The 24,110-nt window shown below is 40.2% G+C and overlaps 1 protein-coding gene across 8 annotated transcripts in view; it reads right to left on the reverse strand.

The window, feature by feature from the left end:
• Cadm1 (cell adhesion molecule 1) overlaps nt 1-19,912 on the reverse strand; it is a 321,456-nt gene extending 301,544 nt beyond the window's left edge. For 6 of the 8 annotated variants that reach the window (XM_005328284.3, XM_021728448.3, XM_021728447.3 and 3 more), the window contains exon 1: nt 19,739-19,911. In XM_005328284.3, the coding sequence (XP_005328341.2) occupies nt 19,739-19,871 (133 nt within the window). In that variant the 5' untranslated portion in view covers nt 19,872-19,911. Of the gene's footprint in view, nt 1-19,478; nt 19,534-19,738 lie in introns of those variants that run through there. The other 2 variants (XM_040285249.2, XM_040285251.2) reach the window with 2 other exon arrangements.
• Between the last annotated feature and the right edge of the window lie 4,198 nt (nt 19,913-24,110).

Genomic DNA, 24,110 nt, shown 5'->3' on the forward strand with positions numbered 1-24,110 from the left:
ACCACAGTGTACAACACATAGTAGGACACACACACACACACACACACACCATTTACTCAAAAGGCATTAAAGGCAAAAGGCAAAATTTATAGTCATATTTGTTTCAATTCTTGGATAAACAGTATACTCTGAAATTTCTCTATTTTCCCTGGAGCCCAGAGCCTTCTTAGTTGAGTCCTAGGATAATTTCATGTATCACTGGGCGTGAACGTGAAAGACCTTATGCAGTTATTTTTTTTCTTATAAAACAGTTAATTTCATTTGTGAACTAGACACCATGGGATCCCCTGAAGAGTTAGTTCACAGAATTTGTAAGATATATGTTTAAAAAAAAAAAAAGTTGTTTGGAGGTTTTGGTACATACTCACTTCTGTACATTAATTTTTTATGTAATAAAACAAATGAGACTATAGGAAAATTTTGTTTTCAATTGAAGTTTTCATTTCTTAAGATTTAAAAGTTAACTCAAATGTCCTTCTTCTATATCTCAGTTTTCTTAGTTATTAGGTTTCAAATCCCTGTCTTTGTGCAAGCAGTGAACATGCAATAATTATTTTATATTTTTCTCTACCCTTCTCTATCATCTTTAAATCCATAATATCTCAATCCAACTGATGTCAGTAAATCCAGTCTGTCCCAACTTTTCTCTAAAACTCTTAAAACTATTTGAATGAGGTGTTGAGCAGCTGTCAGTTATGGATTTGAAAATAAAAAAGAGCCTGAAAATTGTACGTTCAGTATAAAAAGATTAGGCGAGGCAATTCAGAATGTTTAAGAACTTTAAATCAAGTTAAAAGCAGTTACTATGGCCAGACCTCATGAAGCTCCGCTTAAGAGTCGCATTAACCTGGCAGTCAAAACTATTTAAAATGAATAATGTTTTTTTCACATTTCACTCACTTTCAGCATCACCAAGAAAAAAAAATACCACGTGAATTGGCATACGACAATATAGTCATGTAATAGTAACCTTCAAGATTTAGCTTCCTAAGGACAAAACTGGAGCTATTAATCTATGCACTAGACAAGCTATATCCCTCCTAAAGCCAAGAGGAATAGTTTTTCAAATGAAAAAAGGACAATTAAGATATTCTAGATGCTTTTAGACGTACCAAAGCAAAAAAAAAAAAAGCACAGAAAAAAATTCAGATGCCCCTAAGAGCGGAGTTCAATATGTATTATAAACCTACTGAATTTGGAGTGAATATTTATACAACTCAACCCTTATTCCAACCTCTTTTCACCAGTTCATGCTATTAAAATGAGCATGAAAATTTGACTTAATTTTTTTATTGGATAGTTCATCCAATATGGTAGCCAACAGCCATAGATGTGGCTATTTAAATCTAAATTGAAATTGAAAATTCAGCACTTCAGCCATACTAGGCACACATTTCAAGGGCTCAGTGGTCAAATGTCACTAGTGGTTATTAACTCGTACAGAACAGATATGGAATATTTCCATCATTATTATCCCACCCAGGTTCCAGAGCTCTACTTCTAAATTAAGCAACTTTCTGACCTATAGAAGAAGACTAATCATTTCCTAAAGGTAATAGATGAAATGTCCATAAAGTTGTATCTTCTACATGGAAGTATTGAGAAGGTGCCAACTACAACTCAGTGTACTGCTATGCCCTCTCTATTCAATTGTAGATCAAAATACTCCCACATATAAATTTAATTTGTGACCCCCTAGTGACTAATATGTGCTAAGGAACTGCTATAGTTTAAATGTGGTTGTCCTGGCCAAAACTTAGGTTGAAATTAGGTTGCCAATGTAATGGTGCTAGAAAACAGGGCCTTTAAGGGACATTAGTCTTTTTCACCTGACTGGATTAGTTCTTCCAAGAATGGATTAATTCTCAAGAGAGTGAGCTTAAAAGGTTAGCCCACAAGTTTTGTCTTGACATCATTCGCTTACTTGCTCTGAGGTCTTCACCGGAAGCTGAGCAAATGTTGACACCATGCTCCTGGTTCCGAAGAATCATGAGTCAGGTGCTAGGGATGGGGATGTGGCTCAGTGGTAAAGCAAGTGTTTGCCAGGCATGCAAAAGGTCTTAGGATTGATCCCCAGCACCACACACACACACACACACACACACACACACACACACACACACACACATCAAGAGTCAAAGTAAATGTCTCTGATTCATAAATTACCCAGTCTCAGGTATTCTGTTATAGCAACAGCCAACAGACTAAAATAGGAACCACACACTGTCTTTCCGGACTTTGCACAGCATGTTGAAAACCAGGGTGGCAGACATTAATCTACCTAAAGAATAGGAATTGCTGTTAAGCTGACCTAGATTCTTCCTGCCATCCTTGAAAGTGCTCCCTGTGCTACACTAGGATTTGTTTTTGTTCTTTGGTGGTGGTTGTTACAGCAGCACACTTTAAAAAAAAAAAAAAAAAAAAGGTAGCAGCTTCCATCTATGTTCCCTCCATGTTTAACCTGCCAAAGCTGTCATTCATCAAATGAAATACAAGGACAGTTGTGAGGATCACTAATTTACTCTTTACTCAACACCACAACCTCAAGAAGCTTAATTTTAAAACATTTTAAGTGATACAGACAGGCTGAGGCTCTCCATAGTTCTTATACCTGACTAAGACACAATTTGGTATACTATACTTTAGTAAGAAATGAACTTGAATCCAAAAAAACCTAAAATCTGGTTCTGGCACTGCTATCTCCTAGCTGTGACTGGCTAAATCCCTCCAGTCTAATTTCATTTGCTTACATCACCTTCTCCCCATAGTTCATTCACTTCCAAAACAATATTCTTCCTTCAATGACCTTTCAGCACCATAGTTTGAAACTTCCATCCCACATCAACACTGCCCATCTCCCTCCTTTCTCAACATGGATCACCTAGTCCTCCAAAGAGTCCTTCCTAGTGTTCACCGGGGTTCTTCATCCTTTCCCCAACACACCTGCCTTAAGGTTCTACCTCTATGCACCAACCATTCAGGATCATCATATAATCCTAACACAATCTTTGACATATATTGGGAAATTCAACAAGTGACTGTCAAATAAGTAGCTGAATAATAGCATAAAAGTAAAATTTTAGCTCTCATTTCTTTGCTGATGACTTTCAAATCTGCATTTCTATCTCTACTCTCAAATTCTCTCTAAACTCTAGTACATTTCAAACTTTTTTAAACATTTTTCACCTGTGTGTTCCAATGATGTAACTTCAGTATAATATATCCCAAACCAAGCTCATTGTCTACTTTTAATAAACTCACCATATAACATTTTTATTTATGTTAATTAGAACAGCCTTTCTTGGCTGGGCACAGTGGCACACACCTATAAACCCAGCTAACTCAAGAGACTGAGGCAGGAGAATCCCAAGTTCAAGGTCAGCCTTTGTCTCAAAATTTAAAAAAATATTAAAAAGGGATGGGGGCTAGGAATGTAACTCAGTGGTAGAGGTCCCCTAGCTTCAATCCCTAACGCTGCCAAAGAAAAGAAGAACTAGTCTTCTAGTCACTCAAGTTTAAAAACCAAAGAACACATCCATTTCTATTCTATATTTACCACTCCCAATCTTCCATCAGCCCACTCAATCCAGTCAATTACACTTCTATTCTTCTTTCACTGTCATAGTTCAAGTTTTCAGAAAGTATTATTTGAACTATTATTATACTCCTAACATCTCTCTCCATTTCTGATATAATCTCTAAATTTCTAATCATTGCCAGATTCCCATTCCTGAAGCATAAAACTGAACTTACTTCACTGTTCAAAAAACCTTTAATAGTTCCCAGTGACTTCCTGAATTTAATTTAAACCTGGCATTCCAAGTTTTTCCACCATCTGGCCTCAAGCTATCTTTTGCTAATTCCATCTCTCATTGACCACTTTAGTTTTTCCATGGTAAACGTTATCCATATCATTCTCCTCAACTTGCACTGTCCTTCCTTCTCACCTCTTTCTTGGTGGAAATCTCCCTCATGCTTGTTTGTGTGTTGCTGGGGATCAAACATAGGGGTGCTATAGCACTAAGCTACATCCTCAGTCCTTTTTTATTTTTATTTTGAGACAGGGTCTTGCTAAGTTGCTGACGATGGCTGAACTTCCTCTCCTCCTGCCTCAGCCTCCAGAGTTGCTAGGATTACAGTATGTGCCACCAAGCCTGACCTTCCCCATGTTTTCAAGACTTCATTTAAAAAGGAAAGCCTTTCAGACACCAACTCCAAGCTAGATTCCCCCTTTATGAACTTCTAACTTGAAGACAGATGCCAAAGATCTGAAATCCAAGCTTCTTCTCCAGGTCTCTGCTGTGACCACAACCACATCTTCCAGGACCCCAAAGGGAATATGAAGAGATGAAAGGTCAGGCAAATGATCATTCTTTGTCACTGCCTATGGCTGCAGCCTCAGCCCTAACGTGATCTCTCAGGAAACTGAGCTTCATTCTCTCTAGCCTTGCTGTTTTGAACTTGGAGGAATCATTCAGTTTAAGCCACTGGTTCAAACCTTTGAAAAAACAAACAAAACAAGACACTTTTTTCAAAGAGAATCTTATGGGGAAATCCAATATGTAAATGTGGAGCTTCTCTTGTTGAAATGGTAGAGTGCTTTAGCACAAGATAAATGTTATAAAATGAATTTAACTTTGATCAGTTATTCCATTATAAGTACATTATATATTCATTCCCTCCCCCCACCCCCAATCTTTCCTTTTCTTGCTCCTTTAGTTCATGAAAAGTTCAGGTCAAAATCTTGAAGGTGATGACCCCATTTTTAAAAATCCTAAAACCTTGAAAAATATTCTATTAAAATATAACTCTGCATGCACTTACCTTATGAAACAAGGATAAAGAGATATAATTGTAGGTAAATTAATATGAAAACAGAAAATCATTTTTGGTTAAAATAGGTGAAGGAAAATTCTGCTACTACCTTAGCTGAAATCTTTCTTTCTAGACCTGATTCATGCTACTGCATGAATGGAATATAATGCTTGAGGAATAACAATTCAGGATGAAAAGATAACTGAACAGACAGGTTATTTAAAGAATCATCAACTTGTTTTCATGCAAATGACCAGAATAATGAAATAAGCAATCCTGCAGACAGGATCTAGATGTAATTGTTTTTAAATAGGACACTTGAAGCATTAGCCACCTAATTCTAGATGAAATTGATTAACTCATCTTTTCTCCTTCTTGGATAAAACCAATCATATACTATACATTACCACACTGACAAAATTTATATTTCAGAGTTACAATTTTTCTTGAATATTGCCATCGTATCATTATTTACTTGACATTAGGTCACGATAATAAGGAAATGTCTGCCAATATTTAGGGTGCAGAGAAAGGGTATAATGCCTTCAATGTAAAGGATTTCATAAAAAGGCAATCCCTGAAAACATGTCAACCAAGAAAGGGAATATGGCACATGATAAAAATAAGATCTCTCACTTTCAAAATCTCAATTAATTACAATAATCCACTTACAATGCCCAAGAAATGCAAGCTTTGTTACCCAAGACAATATAGAACTATACAGCTACAAGGGAAGCATCGATAAAATACTACGATTCTCCATAATTCAAAGCATTTAAAGCACCAAACTCAGCCTAGGCTGGATGCATGCCTTAGGCAGGGAGAAGAGAAGTCTAAATGGATGGATGTGACTATGAGAAGAATGCGTTAGAAATAAGCCATAAAAAACTAGTTACGATAAGCACTCCTCCCCCTCCCGGCACTGTCAGGAAGTTAGAGTTATTGAGTAGGCATCACTTATGACAGAGAGAAAAAGGGCTGACCACCCCCTCCTCTCAAAAACGCCTTCACAAGGTCACAGATATATCAGTGTTACAAATGCATTTAAAAAATATTACAGCAATAAACTCTGGTTAGAGTGGTTCCACCTCTATATTCACAGGAAGAACAAACTTCAAACTTACCCTAAATTAAAAGGTAGTGTGAACAAACACATTCTCCTCTCTGCTTGCACAAAATCTCTCCCATCTTCCACATAAGGTCAAAAAGAAATCTTTCTGCTCAAAACTAGATCAGTTTTAGGCAATTAACTCTATAAGCTTCATTTTGCCAGTGTTAACCTTATACCAACTACAGTCACATAAAAAGAGGAAGCATTTCAACAGAACAGACTGCCCACATCATCTTTTTAAATACAGCAACAAGCCATTTCTCATGTTTGATCCGATTACTGTGATCTATTTTTTGATTCTGTAGTCAGTGACTCCACATATATCTTTATTACTGTACAAGGAAAACTGTTACCCTGAGGTTTAAATTTTCCTATGTTCACCACCTCTTCTGAGAATATATCTCAGTTTTAAGACAAGGCTGTCATGAAAGCTAAGGTGAAGAGGAGCAGATGGCCTCAGAGATAAGTTTCTTGGTTTGCTGCTTCAACTCTAAAGTGCTGATATGGCCTCAGCAATGACTCAAAGTCCAGCTATCCCAAGACTGTGAAGTGATTAAATAAATGGAAAGAGATTCTCTTATCTGGACTGGGAGTTTAAATCTCTCCAGTGATTGCCCAAGAACCAAGTATGAACAAACACTAGAAGTCAGTCCTTCAAGCCACGAAAGAGTCAGACACACTGACAGCTCTTCATCCATTATGAGGAAATAACTTCTACAAAGAATTTTAATCCTAAAACAACTGATAGAGCTGATAACAGGACAACTACCAATTTAAATTCATAAACAGTAAGCCCTACTGTAAATTATGTATCCCAACTACCATTATTCACAAGTGAAAAGCATAGGATATATACATATGGGAAATCAAATTCTGTAACAGGAAAATGGTGACTGAACAAATATCATTTTGAGTGATTCATTTTTAAACTGATCTTCAAGTCTGAATAGCACCATCTTGTTCCCTGTTCACATATATGCTGACAGAAATTATTTTAATGGACAATGGACAAACTAATGTTCAACTGAGTCACTGGTTCAACAAATGCTTATTAAGCATGTACTATGTATAGGGCCTTGGGCTTTGTACTGTTAAGTTTACAAAAACCAACACAAAATCATCCCTTCTATACAAGATACTTGAATACGATTTATGTCCATCAGTGGACACATGTTAACATACACTAGAGTAAAATGTTAAATGCCATGGAATGGTCAGAGAAACCAATGGGAGTTAAAAAGAAAACATTATATTGAGATTAGGAAATTATATAGGTCTTGGAGAACAATCACTGGTGGGTCTTTATATATACAGAGGATTTAAACATGCTGATTTGGAAGGTAGAAGGATAGGATATTTCTGTTGTTAGAAACAAGCTGGACAAATACAAAATGTATAGCAGGTATGTAGAGGAGCCTGGGCGATTCAGAGAAGGATGTTTGACAGGAAGGAAGAAGAGAAGTCAGGAAAAGTCCTTAGGAAAGTGTACAAGAAGGACACAACAAAATGCAACTTAACCAGCTTGAGTGGTCGTGGAAGTTTCCCTGAAGAATCAGTGCTTGAGCTGGGTTCTCAAAAGAGACACAGGAATCATCCAGAGATAAGGGTGCTTCAAATGGGGAGGCACAAAAGAGGTTGGTGTATCTGGAACTCGTTTACTTTGGTAGTCCTAAGTGTGGAGGGCAGGCAAGAGATGTGCTGAAGGGGAAAACAAGCTAGGTGGTGTAGGCTACCCTGAAAGAGAATAAACTTCATCTTTCAGGTGCTAAGAACACAAATTCAAGAATCTTTATGCTAGAAAGTGACAATCTAGTGTGTGTTTAAAAAGCTCTGTGTAGAAACAGCATGACGCATTACAAGGGATGAGGGTACAGGTAAACAGATCAGTTAAGGGGCTGTTATGCCAGCTTAAACCTACTTTCCTCATCAGAAAAATGAAGATGGGCAGGACTCAGTAGCTATTAGAGGGGGAAAAGACAATGAAGAAGGGAGGGTTCTAAAATGACCCCCAGACTTATTTAACTCATGGGTGGATAGTGGTACCCTTCACTAGGAAAGGAAATGCAGGAGAGAAGAAGAAAAAGAGAACAGATGTTAAATTCAGTTTTAGACATCCTGATTTTCAGAAAATACAGTTAAAGTGTTTAAAACTACGGGTTTTGAAGATAGATCTGATTTCCAATCCTGGTTCTGACAATTAACTATTTGGGTCCCTTGGACAAGAAGCTCATCATCCTCTTGATTTTTTCACCTATAAAATGAATCAACACTGGTAGCTACTTACACGGTAAGTAATGAGATGACGAAAGAAAATAGCAAATAAATTATATTTGCTGTTTTGTCATCTGTATTTATTTGAGATAACTATGGAACACCCCGACTGACATGTCCAATAGGCAGTTTTAGAACATGGTCCAAGGTTTATATGCAAAAGGTACCCTGGCTATGCACTTTAGAGTAAATGTCTAATGCAAAACAAAAAAAAAAGAAACAAACAAAAGGGTTTTGTTTTCCCAATTTAATGGATGGAGAGAAGGGTAAAAGATGAGTGATCAAAAGCACGGTAAGGCTGGTTATTAAACATCAGAGACACATTATACTAATACTGAAAGTAAGAGTCCTTACTTTCTTAAAAGTAACTGTGAATTAAAAGGAAAAAAAATACCGATTCATTAGATTTCCACCACCCAAATAAAACTATTGCCTTAGAAGAAAAAAATAAATGAACAGAGATAGCAGAAAAAAATTGGCTTCTAAATAAAATGAAATGACAGTGGGAAAATTGTCAATGTATACAAAAACAGCATTCGGAGCTGGGGCTATAGCTCAGTGGTAGAGCACTTGCCTTACACATGTGATGTACTGGGTTCGATCCTCAGCACGACATAAAAATAAATAAAGATAGTGTGTCCATCTACAACTAAAAAAAAATTTTTTTAAAAATATGGTATTTTTCAAATATGAAGAGAGGATATAGGCATATGTTAACACTGTTTTGTTTAAAAGTACAAAAAATTGAACACTGTCCATTATGTTTTAATAGGAAAAATGAATTAGATATACCAAAAAAATTAATAAGAATGAAATTATTACAATAGGAAGGTTGGCAGGAATGGAGCAGAAAGTATAGGGCATTTCTGAGCCATGCTCATGATTTCTGTGTTCAAAATAAATCTGCAATATAAAACAACATAAAATTGAATATATGCTAACCGTATATTTAACTGGTTTTACACACACACAATACTATCTACCTTTAATAGGATCTATTTTAAAACAAAAAAGATGGAAAAAATCTAAGCCTAACATGGCATGTTTTTTGTCTTCAGGCATCTTGGTGGAATAATTCCAAACCTATTTTATATTAACTATACATGTGGCTGAGAACCAGCGTTTTCACCAAGGGAGATAGAGATACAAATAAGGAACAGGAGATAGAGAGAAGCAAGCACCTGGGATGCTGGACTGGAACTGAAGGCATCAGTATGAACTCGAGATTTGAGTAAAAGAATTATATAATATTTTATTGCTACTTTTCCCTTCAGTCAGAGGGGGGAAAATATTTAAGCTTGTGTGTATATATTATTTAGCAAATGGGCAAAATGTCAACAGTTGATTAATCTAGGTAAGGTAAAGGTAAGTAAATATTCACTGTCGTGCTCTTCTTTCAACTCTCCTATGATTTAGAAATTTTTTAAAATAAAAGTTAAAAAAAAAAAACCTTCTAGAAGACAAAGATGTACCTAACACAGAGCCTACTATAAAAGGAGATACAAAATTTAAAAATCATTTTAAGCACTCATTTTTCTACCAAATGTGTATGGATTAACTATAGAAATACCATTTCTTTATTAAATATGATAACAAGCTAGAAAAATCTGAGTAGAATAATAAAGTCCTCTGTGTTAAAAAAAAAAAAAAGACCCAACAGGTAGATTTATAATCTCTGTACATTTTTCCAAGGTCACTAGATTATTCCACTCACTTTCAAAAATATTCAACTCCAGCGGGATCTCTGCCACTTTATTCTTCCATTTCACCTTAGAGCCGATTGAGTACATCCTAAATTAATCCTTTCAATATAGTATTTCTTCATATTCTCTAACATGTGAGGGATTTATAAATGTGATTATGTAGAGACATAACCCCACCACCACTAGGCAGTGACTGTTTTAACATAAGTGATAGATAATGCTTCCTACTTAGGTATGTATGATTTTATTTTTCTGGTCCATACGTAGGTAGGTTGTTTTTGCTCTTCTTAATTCTTAAGTAAAGCATATGCTTTACTACTCTGTATAAACAGTATTCCACTTGCCAACCTGGCTTAGTGATGGAGAGATTTGCTTTAGGAAAGGGAAATGAAACAGCAACTAACATTCCCACGATTACTAACAAAACTAAAGAAAAAGGACAGAGGCCTTTTCACAAGGACATGTGCTCAGAAGACAGGCACAAGGAAAAGTGAAATTCAGTGTCATTTAAGCTAATCTCTACTTGAACCTTTTAAGAGATAAAACCATTTGAGCAGTAATTTAGTACTAAATTAACTTGTTTTTTTTTTTCTCCCTATCTTTGAAGTTTCCATTGTTTAAATAACGGCTTCTGCAAGAGAAATGAGGCAATGTTCCTTTTATTCCAAAGAGAGAAGCAAGCTGATGACTTGTGAAGTCTGGGTGGCTTGGTTAATCAGAGGTGTATTTAATTCAGTAAAAAGCCAAATACATAACCACATTTGGACATAGAACCTACTCCCAAAACCGTCCCCAAATACTCTAAAACCATAACATTCTTATATCATTGTACTATCATGCTGTATAATCTTATTCTACTAGCAAGAACTGAACTCTGAAGAGGAAGGACTCCAGACAATGAAGAAAGGAAGAATTATGGCAGATAGTAACACCAAATAAAACCTTTGAAACGATCCTTAAAATAACAAGTTTAGCAGTCAGACTGAAAGAAGAAGATTCCATCTTTTTGTTTCCTTTTTATTTTTTTTTTTTCATTTTTGGTATTAGGTTCAGGCTTTGCACATGCTAGGTGAGAGCTACATCCCCAGCCCACATTATATTATCTTGACAGAGGGTCTCACTAAGCTGCTGAGGCTGGCCTCAAATTCATGATCCTCTTACAGCAGGCTCGTGAATAGCTGGGATGACAGGCAGGTGCCACCACACTCAGCTTCATCTCATTTTTTTGTTTCTTAGGTCAATGATAAGTCACTCTCTATTATCTACCAAAATACAACCAAATTCATAGACATGCCCCAATGTTGGCGTGACTGTTTAGTTAGGCAATACTGATCCCAAAACCAAACACTAGCTAATAAAGACCTGCCATTTCTCCAGGTAGGTTTTCTCTGTACCTACAACATCCCAGACATACGCATCAATACACCACTTTAGGTGGCATCTCCTGGGTCATTTGCAGAGGGGCTAATCTCATGTCAAGTCAGCAGCTCCATATGAGGTCCTGTGACTTTGACTTTAACCCTTAAAAAGTCTTCCTATGTCTGAACAACTTCCCTTTTTGTCTGAAAATCTTCCTTTTCCAGCTTGTAATTTGTTAAGTCAATTATACCATTTTCAGGCTGTAATAAATCCCCACATTCAAATAGGTTCTACCAAATAGCTCCTATACATTTTCAACATTCTGAAATTTAAAATTTCCATTAAAAACATGGTCATTATTTTGACACGTTTTGACTCAGCATAAAGAAATACACTCATGTATGTACCTGTCAAGAAGAAAAAGAAATATCTACATGGAAGTATATTTTAGATTAAGTATGTGTTAGTTAAAATGGAAGATGCAACAGGAAGGTATTTATTCTCAAAGTAGGCAAAGAGAATCAGCTGTCATTCACCTATAAACCAAGACAGACAGTTAAAGATAAAAACAGTAGTTTTATGCAACGGCAACCAGCTGAAGGCTGATGGGTAGACCACTTTCTTCCTCAATTTCACTGGAGAATCATCAGTCTTCCAGTCCCATCAGGATTGGGCTGAAAAGTAATAAGAAATGAGGGCAATTAGAGAGGAAATTCTAGAGCAACTGAAGAAGGAACCACCTAAAGACAAAACAGTACAGATTTTGAAGCTGAGGCAAGAAGTAAGAATTTTATATTGTGTTTCTGAAAGGCAAATATTATGATCCTGTCCTGAAAAGAAACAGAAACTGCTGTGGGTAGACCTGAGCTCTTTCTGGCTAGCAGTGAAAGGCTGGAGTGGGGGATTTAGCTAGGAAGCTTCTGCTCATAAAACGTGGTTCATAAAGGGCACTGAGGATGCCGGAGAATATAGTGGAGAAAAAAAGAGAAAGCTAAAGAGGAGAAAAAAAAAAGACTCCAAATTTAGGGACCTTGGAAACTAGGATGATGATGGTGTCATTCACAATAATGGAGACTTTGAGGAAAGCTGATACCTATGGCAGAAAGATAAAAGATTCCATTTTTGACATGTTAACTTTCAGGTTAATCCCAGCCAAGTGAAGATATGGTAGAGACAATGGAGAGATGGAGCTAGTGAACCCTTTGTTCTCAGGCAGATTTTCCCCTACGCCTCCAAAGATGGCATAACTTACTTCCAATTTGACACTGCCCTCCAGTGCTGGGCAGCTGAGGAGGAATTAGAGCCTACCTTCCCAAGGAAGTCAGCTGAGAGGAAGATACTTATTGTAGGCATTTTTAAAAGTCCATATGTCACTGGAATATCAACTTCAAACACCGAGTAGCATTTAAATATATATCACAGCACTTTCATTTCAAGCCTATTTAACATTTCTGAAATATATAGACCAAAATGTTGGGTCAAATAACTATATTCCAGTAAAACATGTACTAAAGGATAAGAAGTTTTCCTGCTCCACCTTTCTCTTAGATAATCATCTCGCTCAAGACACCTGTCAGTCAAAACAGGTTTTGTTAGAGATTGCTTCCTCTCAGCCTTAAGGGCCACACAGCATTTTTGGCCATGCATGTATATAAACACCTACATTTCCTTTTTTTTTTTTTTTTTAAGATACTGGGGATTGAAACTTGGAGTGCTTAACTACTAAGCCACATCCCCAGCCCTTTTTATTTTTTATTTTGAGATAGGGTCTCACTAAGTTGATGAGGCTGACCTCGAACCTGTGATCCTTTTGCTCAGTCTCCAGAGCCACTGGGATTATAAGCGTGCACTACCGTGCCCAGCCATCTCCCTTTTTACTAACCCTAGATCATGGGCAACTGCACCAAAGCTTCTGAGGACCAGCACTGGAAGATCTTCAAAGAGAAACTGCCCATTAACCACAACAGCAGCTGCTGGCTCCAGCCTGCAATTTAAATCTCTGAAAAAGAAACTGTGGCTTCTGAAATCTAAACAAGGAGGTGCCACTTGTAATTACAAACATTCCAGTGGGTTCCTTCCTTCATTGATGGTTTCCAAACAAAGGCTTTTTATTCCATTTTGGTAGTGCTCCCCAAACCGTGAATGTACGAATTCCTTTGTGCATTTCTTGTGCAGTAGCCAGCTCAGGAGGCGGGTTTTCACCTGGTCAGGGCCTCTAAGACCCCCTCAAAAGCATCTTGTGTGTAATTACCTGTTTGGCTGGAAACCAAAAAACAAATGCTTCAGATTTATAGCCTGCATTAAATAAAACATTTGAGAAAGAGCCTCTTTAAAAAAATAAAAATAAAAAAATCTCTCACATTTCACGAACCTTGGAAAATGGAACCAATCTATTTTGGAAAACCAAAAAGTTTAAAAATTAACACTGATGCATTCCAACATTTCTAGCTGAAATTTAAAATTTGTATTTTAAATCAATGGGGCAAATATTTTGAAGTAAAGATAGTAACCTTTTCTTTCCCTATCACCCCTCACCCTCAACCCACCAAAATATGGTCCAAATACTTACAGCTTCTTGTAAGGGTTCCCCACGCCAAAGAAACCATTTTTGATCAGAAAATAGGCTGAAATTAGCACTTAACCAGTTAGAAATGGGAAGACATTTTTCTTTTAAGCAATGTATTCACAAAATGCAAAGACTTTTATACCATGGAGGCCTATGAAGATAAATATATGAACAGGGTTTCTCCCAGCCATCTAACTAAAATAAGCCTTCCTATATAAGTTCTTAGATGGAGGGTACTCATTATGGGAACAACTGGAAATGGCCAATCTCACCAAGGGTGCAAGCCACAGTTGGGGTAGCTACAATTACTGCATATTTACACAACCATGTTTATACAACAATAAAATTCATCTCATCAGATCCAAACACAACCTCGCTCAAAATAAACTAAACCAAAGGAAAGGTCTCTCAACAAGCAGTAATCCTGCTCTGGTTTCTCTGGTTTCTGCTTTGCCGTTACCCACTGTGACAACCCTTCATTCTGCCTTTTTCAGAAAAGCAAAGGTAGGGCAAAAATTCTGTATATCCAGTTGAGAATATGTATATTCAGATAATGATACTATGATTATGAGGTGGGGGGAGCTGCATCTTAAAGAATCAGCTTGAAGTAATTGTGGAAGAAATTATAGGATGTCCAGTGTCTATTTGAAATAATGAAGACAAGGAGGAAGCACAAAATGGATAGATTGACCAGGGGTGGGATAACTATTGACACCAGGTGATTTACATATAGGACTAAATATGGCATTCTTTCCACTTTTGGATATATTTGAAATTTTCCATAATAAAATGGAAAAAAAGAGAAAATATAGCCAATGTAAAAAGGTCATCTTGCAAAAACAATGATTTATCAAAATTCTTTTTCAGCTCTTTTTCTGATAATGACAAAGAAAGAGCCCCTGCTAAGAAAATCAAATTATGTTCTTGTTCTTAAACTTAAGAACAATTCCTTTTTTCCTTAGTTATATGGAACCAGTTCTACTGTTAAAATTAATCCTTGAAAAGACAAAAATCTTAAAAATGGAAATCTGAGTCTTGTGAATCCTACTTTTCACGTATCTGACTTATTATAGCAATACAAGCCTGGTGTTCTCCCCTATGAAGGTGCTTTGGACGACATTTGCGTAGTGGCTGCCAAATAAAGTCCAGAGGTTTCAGAATCATTTGTCAACACCAAAGACAACATTACCAAGATCTGGTCCATTCTTCCCAGAGGTCATTCCTTCTGATCTATGGGTTTATTACCTAAAACAGCAATTAATCTTGCTGCCTTTGGAATACAAAATATTTTTAGCCGAAGTAGCATCCTCCTCCGATCCATATTTCTAACTGGGCATCCCTGCCAGGAGGTTTAACAAAAGGTCCACTGGCTGGACATCAAGGGATCTGTCTCCATCCAGAATCTGTAGCTAACCCAGCTTCAGTTCAGCTGTGAACAAGGTCCCTACTTCTCTGGGCTTTGGCTGTCTCATTTTGAAACCACAGATGATTTCTAATACCTTTCCCTTTCAAAAACTCCAGAATTACACAAATCTCTAATATTTTTGAAAAGGACATATGCAATAGAAAAGGTTATATTTTCTATTCAATAATTTTTAATGTGAACAGGAATATTGTATGTGGGTGAGTTTTTGTATATTGTGTCTATATGCATATATAAGTATGTGCATATACATATTTGTATCAGTACACACATACACTGATACCATTAGGTGCTTATACAAGGACTAATTGCTTCCAACTCAAAGCAGCAAATTTTCAATTCTGCAACAGATGTCGCTGTGTGATTTCTCCTTTCTGTGCTGGATTTTCTGTTAAAAATGCCCAGCATTATGGTCAGTATTATTCTTCCCAAGAAAGATAGACAGCATTTTAATCCTTTGAATTTATTTCTTACAAATTTTTTCTTATGCTGGACACTTTCCATTCAAATCACAGTATCAATTAGTTTGGCCTCATTTAAGAAATTCCCCCAAATGAAAACAGGACTTCTGTTAATAGCAAACGCACACACAATTTTTAAATGTAAATTCTAAATGAAAAATAAGGCGTTAAAATGTAACATACAGAAACCCAATGAGAATGAGACCGTGTATATTCATAGTAATATTATCAATTTTCAAAACCTAAAAAGTCATTTAGCAAAGTAGGGTAAGTAATAATAAAAAGTCATTTACATATGAGGTTAAAATGTACCAGGTGTGGGGAAAAGTCACAAAAACTCCAAAACATCATTAATGATAATAAAAATTCTGGATTTTAGCTTCTACAGCATTTCTTCAAAAATAAATATAGTACAGCTAATGTTATAATTGCAAGACATCTTACCAATCTGACATTCACTACCAACCACCTCTTGACACATGTCATAGAAAAGTGACAGCTCTTTCCCTTCAACCAAATATATCTTCCAATGATCATCAATCTCAACAGGTAGCTAGCACTATGGTCTGATGAAATTTTGTGTGTGGGGGGGGGGTGTTAAGATTTTCCCTTCGGAACCCAGAAACCGGTTACCTTCTGAAATTTTTGAGGGAGTGGAAAGCAAAGCAGGCAATGAGTCAGGCACCAACTCCAATAAGAATATGAAGTCAGGAAGCCAGAGAGGAAGCGAAAGTGTCCTGCCTATTGGCGTCTTCCCTGTCCCACTCCCCTTTACCAGGAGGGCCACTGGGGAAAACTGGATAAAGCATGTACAACATCCATATGAATAAAGCTCTTTGTTCCAGAGAACTGCCTGCTCTTTTATTCCCCCCTTTTTCGTATTTGTTCATTTCAAAAGATTGCTCAATGGGTCTCTTGTTCCTCCAAAATGTCCCAGGCAAATAATGCAAGCTTGTCTCGTCACACAAGTCACTAAATGAAGCCTTGTGCGTCTCCAGTGACACACTGTAAATATAAAGTGGCATTAATGAGGGATATTTTATCAAAGCTATCACAGGCAAGTGCAAGTCCCTCCTGCGGCTATTCAGTTTGATGCAGGGATAGGCAACAATAGCAGGCCGGCACTTTTGCAAAGTCCCTGTCCCTGGGATGCAAGCCCCAACAGGCTGCGGCAAGCAAAACTCAGCCCCTGACTTCCCGTCACCACCACAAATCTCCCACCCATCAGCCATCTTCTCTAATCCCCAAAAAAGGTAAGAGAGGGTGATCTACCACTGGTTCATTCAGGATCCAAAACATCATGCATGCACTTTAATGTAACAGGCATAATTAACACTGCTTAAGCAATACCATTCTGGCTGCATTTCATGAACATCCATTTCATCCAAACACCACCAGGAGGAATGGGAGATTTTCTCTAGAGGGTTAGATGGCTTCACTCACAGGGGAAAAAGAATCAGGACTCAGTGCTTAATGGCTGGAGTTCTCTTTCCTAGCAAGGATGTAAATGAAACAAGCCTAATGAAGTTCAAAGACAGCACCAACAGGTTTCTTTAATCCTGGGAGTGGGAATCAGGAGCTTCTCAGATCACATTAACAAATCTGAGGAAGAAAAGTCCCCTAGGCGTCCACCTGAAATTTACCACCAGAATATGGGATTTAGGGTTGGGCCAATATCCCCCTCTCAAACCTAGAGCCAAAAAAAAAAAAAAAAAAACACGCATGAAAAATTAAAGAAAGTCCCCTCACTACAAATCAAACCCAATTACTTTCTAATTTGAACACAATCTGATAAACAGAGTACAAACAGGGATGTACACAAGAGCAAGAAGCTGCTTCCATGGTAACTGGCAACAGAATTTTCATGTAGCTTTGACATGCACAGTTGAGTATCAGACCGCTCCTTTCTAAGTCAGCACATATCCCTCGCCGGGAAGGCAACTTCTCACCGCGAGATAGTTACAAATATAGTACTGTTGTTACTACCCGGTGCCTTCAATGAGCAGGCTTGACATGGGAAGCCTAATCTAATCCAGTTCTGCTGCCAAGAGGCATTGCATGGCTCCCGTTTTCAGGCAATATCCCCGACCAGCGCTCCCCCCCACCTTTTTTTGCAGCTAATACAAGTCTATTGTTGCCTCTATTATGCGCCAGTTACCGAGCCTTTACTCACGCTCACGTTTAACTGACACTGGCGCTTTTTACAATGCAGCAGCACGAGGATCTTTTTCAGGAACATTTTACTGAACCCCTCTAGTCAGTGGCATCACCTGAAACGAAGTTGTAACCATACCCGGCATCGGCTGAACCCAATTATCTTGAAACTCATAAATTAAGAATTCACAGAGGAAAACATATAAACAACATCCGAAGACTGACGATGGCAGGGAAGAAAAAATCCTCCAACGCTGGGAATGAAGCCGCTGCCAGACTCTCACCCCTATGGCCCGATATACTCTGCAAGCAGAGATCCTCCGTAAGCCTGTTTTGGGGGAAAGCACCAACCGGCCATCCCCCAAATACAAAGCCCAGTACCCCCAGATATCCCCATTTCCTACAGCGTGTCTCCTGCGGTGTTTACATAACTGTGTGTCCTCTAGCGTGTAAACAAAAGGCACAGCCCAAGCAAAAAGGCGCTGAGCCCGCCCGGGCTAGGGGCTCCGCAGGTGGGGGTTGAGCTCTCGGCGTCCTCCGCCACTTGTTGCTCCGGGTCCTGCAGCTCTCGAGCTGCAAGGAGGGGCTTTGCAGGCGCATAGCCATACTGCATCCCCTCATGCACCGCCGCCCGCCCCCCGTAACCGGGAGCCACTCGGTCCCGGCGCCCGCAGGGAGCCCACAGCAGGCGGCCAGGGGCGCGGGGACGCCGCGCCGCTGCCGAGCGCGAAGAGGCGGCGGGAAGGAAAGCAAGGGTGCAGCACGACCAGCCTCTCCGCTGGGGAAGAGCTCCGGTTCCCTTTTGTTAGCAAATGCAAACACTGCCCTCTTCTTTCCCGACCGCGCCAACGCGCCCGGCACACGGGCAGCCACACATGGAGCTCCTGCCGAGCGCACGGTGTCTTCAGGGAAGGCGCCAGGCATGCAGAGCCGCCCCTGGGCAAATTCCCAAGACTGGTCTCCACGAGGGGGGTGCCCGGAGGCCCACAGGGAGCCCGCCTGGACGCAGAGGCCGCGAACGCGCCCTCCACCACCCTCCGGCCGCCGAAAGGACGAGCTGCCGGGAAACCCGGTGTCCCCACTCGTGGCAGAGGACGCCGTGGGGCGGGCGGGATGCGGGCTCCCCGCGCCTTCCCGCAGAGGCGGCGACAGCGACCGCCTCCCCACCATGGGGCCGGGCCGGGGGAACTTTCCCTGCCTGGATCCGGGCCAAGAAGACCCGCAGCCTAGCAGAGGGGGCAGAGGGGCTGCGATGGGCCGGAGGGAAACACTAGAGACGTGCAGTTCGGGGACCGGAGAGAGGCAGAGCGCGAGGAGCGGAGAAGAACAGACAAGTCTGAGGTGTCCTGGGAACCCGCAAGGAATCACGCCGGAGGCGGCGGGTAGTCAGCCATAGGGAGGCTTGGGGGATGGAGAAGTCGGGCGCAGGGGGGGGGGGGAGTTGCTCAATGGAGAGGTGGGGGCAAACCGGCAGCCCTGGGAGACCAGAGGACCTGCAAGTTGTGGGGACATCAGCGAGTTTAAGAGGGTCCGGAAGGTTTGGGGGTGCCTTCGATCCCTCCCCTTCCCCCATACTCTCTAGCCCCCGGCCCCCCAGTCTCACTCCACTCCGCACCTCGCGCCAAGCCAGGGAGAAAAGGTGTGGGTGCAGCCATCCCTGAGGGCTCTCATTCATAACCAGCCGGGCAGGGAAGGGGAGCAGCGATTCCCTCAGCCCCTTCCATCTCAGCCGTGGAGTTTTCTCTCCACACTCCCTCCGCTTCGGATTTAGGAAGTGGGGGGAGGTTGTCATGGAAACGTTTCCCCCCTCCATGGCTACGGCTACTGGGGTGCCTGGGGAGGTTTCGGGGCCAACTGGCCGGTACCAACACCTACCTGTGGGGATCAGAGCCGCTGAGGAGAGGAGCAACAGCAGAAGCCGGAGCCGAAGCCCTGGAGGCGCCGCCGCCGCCGCCACTGCCGCTGCCGCCGCACACTGGGATCCGCTCGGCAGCACAGCACTCGCCATGTCGGGCACCTGCCTCAGACTGGCGGCAGTGGCTGCCTCCCGAGCCCGAGCGGACAACTAATGAGATGCTAATTACATGCACTGAAGGCGGAGTCCGAACAGGCCAATCACAGCGACGCGAGCCCAACCCGGCTCTCGAAGGACTCGCCCCCTCCCCCACCCCGCCCCCTGGCGCTGGCGTTCGGCGGCGCGCCCGCGCCACCTAGGGGCGGGGCCAAGGGGAGGGGCGTATGCAAATATGTTTATGTTAAAATCGGTCTTCGCTTTCCCCAGATCAAGGAAAAAGTGTTCTCTAGGGCGCTTGGAGTGTGGGGGTTCAGGCTCCAGGGGGCGGGTCTAGCTTCCCGAACACCTTTATTAGGAATGTTTACAGCGATCGCTGTACGTATCAAACCGTCGACTGGAGAACCTCCCTAGGAGGTTCCTCTGCCCGGTACTCCGTGTGCATCTGGCCTGGAAACCAGTCATTGCAAATTTCCGTCACTCACCTTGCACGAAGGAATAGATCTTTGGGAAACCGGGCTGTGCGGGAGTAGAGAGTGAGAATGCAGGTCCCCGGATTGACAAAACAATCTGGGAGAAGTGCATGCGTGCTTTGCACGTCCGGCGGAGCGGGAGAGCCTGTTCAACAACCTAGCGGCGGACTTGGGGATAGTTGAGAGACTGGAACCGTGGAGTCGGGTTCTGGGATTTTCGAGTCCGTGTCTTTACGGTATATTCTCGAGAAAGGTACAACGAGGAGGGTACACTCAGGCTCCCCAGCTTGTTAAGGGTCTCCTCCCTGGTTTTAATATGTATATGTATGTGTGTGTTTAATATATTTGTGGCATATGTGAAATATATTTAAGATTAAACGCTCACAACAAAAATTCTACCCTGTCAAGGCTTCAGGGGGAAGGCTGGTGTGGAATAGGGGGCATGCTGAGAAGGAAGGGTCTACCATTTCCTCCCTCAAGACTCAAACCCACTCCCTCCTCCTTTACTCCCCCAGACCTTCCTAAAGCGACTGGACACCAACAGGTGCTTTCAGCTTCCCGGGTCTCTGGGAGAGGTTCTCCTGCTGAAGTGACTTGCATCTTTGGACTCACTCTCCCTCCCTCAAATTACCTTTGTTTTCTTTCCAACCAAGCAGCCGGCTCTCTTGTTTGTCTGCTTTTTAATTACTTATTTTCTTCCCCTCTAGAAGATCGTGTGCGCTCTGACCCTCTGTTGCTCAAGCATCAAATTGAAGGACGAGCCATATTAAGTGTAAAGGTTTATAATAATTTAAGTATTCATAGAATGCAGAACAATAAGATGTAGGAAATACAATTTGCATAATAAATATCAATATCACAACAGCTAAAACAAACCATGACAAATTATCTGTGGCTAAATGACCAAGAGATTACTGAATGTAAATTGCTAAATCTGCGCTGTAGTCTAGAAAAGCTGCACCCAGTGACTTCTCTAGCCCTCTGTCCTCCTTTTGCTAAAAAAAAAAAAAAAAGAATAAATAAATAATAAAATATATAAAAAACGAAGTCATGATCTGCCAACCCACCAAATGAGTTACACTTTCAAACAGCCTCCTATTATCCATTATGCATAAACTAATTTCGATACTGCCCTGTCTTCCCAGCCCTGGATATTCTGCTCTGTAATTACAGGCCCGGATGCAGGAACTGCAGGCAGTCCTCCAGAAGTGGGGAGAGTTCCAGCAGGCAAATCGCAGCACATGAGGCAGGAAACCAACACCACATGGTCACCAGGTCTGCAAATGCCCTAATGCAAGTGTCCAGATTGCAATCTTACCTATGCTTTATCACCTCTGGATATGAAGCCGCCTAGATCAGAAATGATGCAAAGCAGAGTCCTGTCAAAATCAGAATTAAAAATTTGAGGGCATATATACATATGCTGAAAGTGATGTGGAAACTATAAAATCAGGTCTTATGTGCCAGGAACACTAGCACAGGGCCTAGAACACAGTAATAGTAATATTTGCTGTTATTATTACTACTATTCTTGTATTTATTGAGTTCTTTTTAGTATTTTGCATGCAAAATCTCATTTAATCCTTGGAACAATCTCCAAGGTGCCTACTATTATTATCTCCTATTTTATGTTTTTTAAACATGGTAGAAAGATTAAGCAAGAACCCTGAGCTCACAGTTTCTAAGTTGCAGATAGAGCCTGTGCAATTAACCAATATGCTGTACTGGGCCTCAATAAGTATCTGTTAAATGAATGAATAAATTTCGCATTACAATGTATGAATAATAAGCAAAGGATAGTTACATTTTTAACATAAGGTGAAAATATGCCAGCAACCCAGAAACATTTTTTAAAATGTTTGAATTGCAATATATTCCTAAGGAAAATCATTCCTCGTGAGGCTGAATCTCTAAGAGAATCTAGCCAGGCCCCATTCCTCCCACACTCAGAACACAGTATGGGGACATTGGAAGATGTGGAGTGTTTTCATCTCTCTTCATTCTCTTGGCACATCAAGTGAACACCTACTCAAATTTCCAGTTGGCAAAGAACAACATGGGACATTTCTATAGGAAATGCTAATGCTGTATGACTTACCTCACTAGAGGAATGCAAATAGCTTTAGAAATTTCCGCAGAAACGCCACCTGTGCCATAAGATTAAGGAACACACACATCCAATTTCCCAGGTACAGAAACTGAGTCCTGGCACACCTTTAGCATTGGGATCTCCATAGAAATAATCAGAGGTGAGAATTTAGGATTAAGCTGTTGCTACTCTATCCACTAGCCATGCTCCTCTCCCACCCCCAGCTCTTTCACACCAACGATGTCGCCAAGTGATTTAACATATGGAACATGTGAAGAACGTATCAAATTCCCACAGCCGCTAAGTACAAGTTATGACTACTCTGGCTTTCTCATAGTAAAGCTCGTCATTTTCTGCTCCATGGACTAGAACTCCTCGCCAACTACAAGTTCCAACTATTTTTCCCCTTGCTGCATGGATTTAACCAATTTTGAAAAACAGATGGTGTTTTTGCCATTTATAACTGATAATCAATTGTTTTGTGAATTTAATTTTTCAAGAAAGAACTGAAATACTTATCAGAATTACAATCTGGGTGCTACTTGTGTTAGAACAAAATTGCCAAAAGCACCAAGAGCCCAGCTTTTTTTTTTTTTTAACTTTAAAGAGAGAGACCTTATATTGTTTGCCTTCACTAAAACAGTTGAGAAATGTGGATAAACATATATGAAAAGTAAGCAATAAAGGGAGATTCATGTTTTGGGGAATATATCAGAGATAATAAAAAGTAGTAACATCTTGCTTGTTAAAATACCAATTATTTTAATACCCATGTATAAAAAGCAACAAAGACAAATTATTAGGAGAACAGTATTTGGAGTCAGCATTTGCCCTGCTGATGGATTTTTAAAGTACCAACAGAAAAGTGTTTTAATCCATATCATAGATTATTTGTGTCCCCCCAGAATTTATATGGTGACGCTCTAGCCTCAGTGAGATGATAGATGTGAGAACTTTAGGTGATTAGATTTAGATGAGGTCATGAGATTGAGACCCTTATGATGATATCAATGCCCTGATAAATACAGGAAGAGACATCAGAGTTCTCTTTCCATGAACATTCAGAAAGGAAAGGTTAGGTGAGTGTACAGTCAAAAGGCAGCCCTCTGCAAGCCAGGAAGAGAACCTTCACCAGAACCTGACCTTGCTGGCAACCTTATCTTAGACTTAAAGCCTCCAGAACTTAGGGAGAATAAATTTCTATTGTATGACATTTTGTTATGGTAGCCAAAGTGAACTAAAACAATCTGTAAGCTGCATTTGGGTATATGAAAAGAATCGTGTCAGCTTTTTATAGAGAAGTATACTGAATTAAAGAAGTTAGCAATGTATTAGAATATTGGGCTGAATAGACTCTCAGTCTTATCTAGTAGATAGTTCTCATATTCTTAGATTAAGACTGAACAGCTCATCTTTGGGGGAAGCTGTCTATGAATCTTTATGAAATTCAAAGGCAGCTAAATCCATATTCCTAAATGAGTAATTTAACACTTTACCCAAAGGTTTATTCTTCTAGAATCATGGAGTTGACGATAAACTCTTGAATATCAAGAGTTGAATATCAGTTTGAAAGGAAGAAAAGTACTGAAGTAGGTTGCAGAAAACTACACACAAACTGGGTCAAGGAGCAGCCTCAATTCCCATGGAAGGGAAATTTACCATAGGGACCCAAGT

This window comes from Ictidomys tridecemlineatus, chromosome 4 (assembly GCF_052094955.1).
Source record: "Ictidomys tridecemlineatus isolate mIctTri1 chromosome 4, mIctTri1.hap1, whole genome shotgun sequence".
NCBI classification, from domain to species: Eukaryota; Metazoa; Chordata; class Mammalia; order Rodentia; family Sciuridae; genus Ictidomys; species Ictidomys tridecemlineatus.